At 30.5% G+C, this 2,214-nt stretch overlaps 1 protein-coding gene across 1 annotated transcript in view; it reads right to left on the bottom strand.

Annotated features, from left to right (window-relative positions):
• Window positions 1–2,214, bottom strand: part of LOC119638203 (putative uncharacterized protein DDB_G0277255) — a 75,027-nt gene that overhangs the window by 17,801 nt on the left and 55,012 nt on the right. Inside the window, exon 15 of the mRNA XM_038034866.1 lies at window positions 2,166–2,214. This exon is cut by the window's right edge and continues 1,031 nt beyond it. Within this exon, the coding sequence (XP_037890794.1) occupies window positions 2,166–2,214 (49 nt within the window). The remainder of the gene's footprint in view (window positions 1–2,165) is intronic.

Below are 2,214 nucleotides of genomic sequence, written 5' to 3'. Positions count from 1 at the left end.
ACCCTAGGCCATCTTATACTAATCAAAAGGACATATATATATATAAAGTGTAAGTAGTCTGTCCGTGCAAACCACGAGCATTACGCACCTGAAGGCATTTTATGCGAATCAAAAGGACCTATATATATATAAAGTGTAAGTAGTCTGTCCATGCAGAGCACGAGCATTACAAACCTGAGCACATATCCAGCCTTGAGCAATAATATATTAAAATGTAAGTGTTTAGAATTAATTTAACATTTAGTTTCACAAACATATGTAGAAAAAGGAACAATTATTAAAAAAAAAAAAAGGAAAGTCGGAAAATTGTTTTCGACTGCGAACAAATCTTTTACACCCATCACCCTTTGACATTCATCAATAATTTGTAGATTTTGATATGCTCTCTTAATCATTTTTTTTTTTTTTTTGGGTCCTGCAAACCTTTCGATAAAATAATGAAATTTCAATATTGGTCGATTTTTCCATATAGGTCCATGTATATAATGCAGATTTTCATCTTTTATAACGAGCATAAAAAGAATTTTTATTTTTTTTATTTTTGAAAACAGGGCTAGTTCAAGGTTACGTTATACCATGGTCGCGTCTTTTGACCGATTTGACGCAATTTCAATATCGACCTTTGTGCAAAGACTTGCATCGCTTGTGCCAAATTTGAAGTCAGAATAATATTTACGACAGACAGATAAACAGACGGACGTACTTAAATCAGTTTATAATTTGATGTTGATCAAGAATATATACGCGGTCTCTCGAAGCTTCTTTTTCGATGTTGCAAACGTTCTGACAAATTGAATATATCCCTGATTCTTCGCTGATGGGTAAAAAAAAAAAAAAAAAAAACAAAACATTTTCAAAACATATAACTAAAACTAAGTTATTCACATGCATATACATCACACTTAATATAAATTATATGGTAGAGCACACGGGTAGGTTGACAAACGAAATAAAAATAGAAAATAAAATTCAAAAACAAACACAAATTAAATAATTAATGACACAATAAATCTTAACTTATAATATTATTTATGCAATTTCTTATAGAGGCCAGCTTGAAAGTTATCATCACATATATTATATATGAGAGGTCTGGTTTAAGTAATAATTAAAACTTATAAATAAGAGCAAAAAAAAAAAATTTGTAATATTAATAGGATTTTAAGTGAAAATCGCTAATAAACACAAAATCCAAAGGAATGCTTAAATTTTTTTTTTTCCTTTTGCTTCATTTGCTACATTTACTACTTTATACCGAGAGATTGATTATGAGAATGTGAAGCATATAAAGTTGGGCGATTTGAACAAGTGAGAAAATTAAAAATTGTATGCTTTGTGTGATTATTGGATACTATCACTACTACGAAATACATACATACGAACTCTTCAATCTATTATATCAAAGGTACACATTTTTTGCAACTATTATATCGTTCCACTGATTTGATTGCATGGATGCAAAGTGAAAGTCCTTAAGCACTTTATCTATTATAAATTATAGCACATATTCTATAAATTTATTCCATATATATATATATATTTTTTTGGGATACGAATTTTAATCTTTAATCCTGTTTAAATTGTCGTTACGTAGAATGTTCATATTTTTTATCTCTAAAATTTAAAATGCATTATATGACATAAGATACGTTGTCACACAACAAAATTGCAGAATAAATTCCATTTGTATTGTACAAAATGTAAGCGATAGTGTGCTATATATATATATCTGTACAAAATAATCATAAAATGAGTCAACATGAAAGAAAATTAATTAATCATCTTTGAAATGCCTTTTAATTGTCAAACTGGCTTCACTTTAGTTTACACGCATGCTTACGTTCATGCATGCATGCATGCATGCATAACAAAAACAAAAACAAAAACACATATACGATCAGAATTGAAAACGGTACACAACATGCCACGCATACCGAAAACAAATTCAAAAGAATTCATGTTTATTGACAACAACTCAACACAACAACGCATATATGTTAAGCGATAGGAAGAGGAAAAGAGAAGAGACGATGGATGAAATACAAAAGAACACAAAACACACAGACATTGAGATATATTGGTCATAATCAGGCAGGTTGGGCTGTTTGTACGCCAAGTACGCCAGCGCCCCACCGAGATGACCAACATTTCGCAATTGTACTCACTGTCGTTGGTTGATTGTTTATTGTCGTGCCTGTTGCACTGGCTATTGCC

This window comes from Glossina fuscipes, unplaced genomic scaffold (genome assembly GCF_014805625.2).
Source record: "Glossina fuscipes isolate IAEA_lab_2018 unplaced genomic scaffold, Yale_Gfus_2 85, whole genome shotgun sequence".
In the NCBI taxonomy this organism is placed as follows: domain Eukaryota; kingdom Metazoa; phylum Arthropoda; class Insecta; order Diptera; family Glossinidae; genus Glossina; species Glossina fuscipes.
Note: the sequence above shows the minus strand (reverse complement) of the source record. Positions and strands in the feature narration are given on the sequence as shown.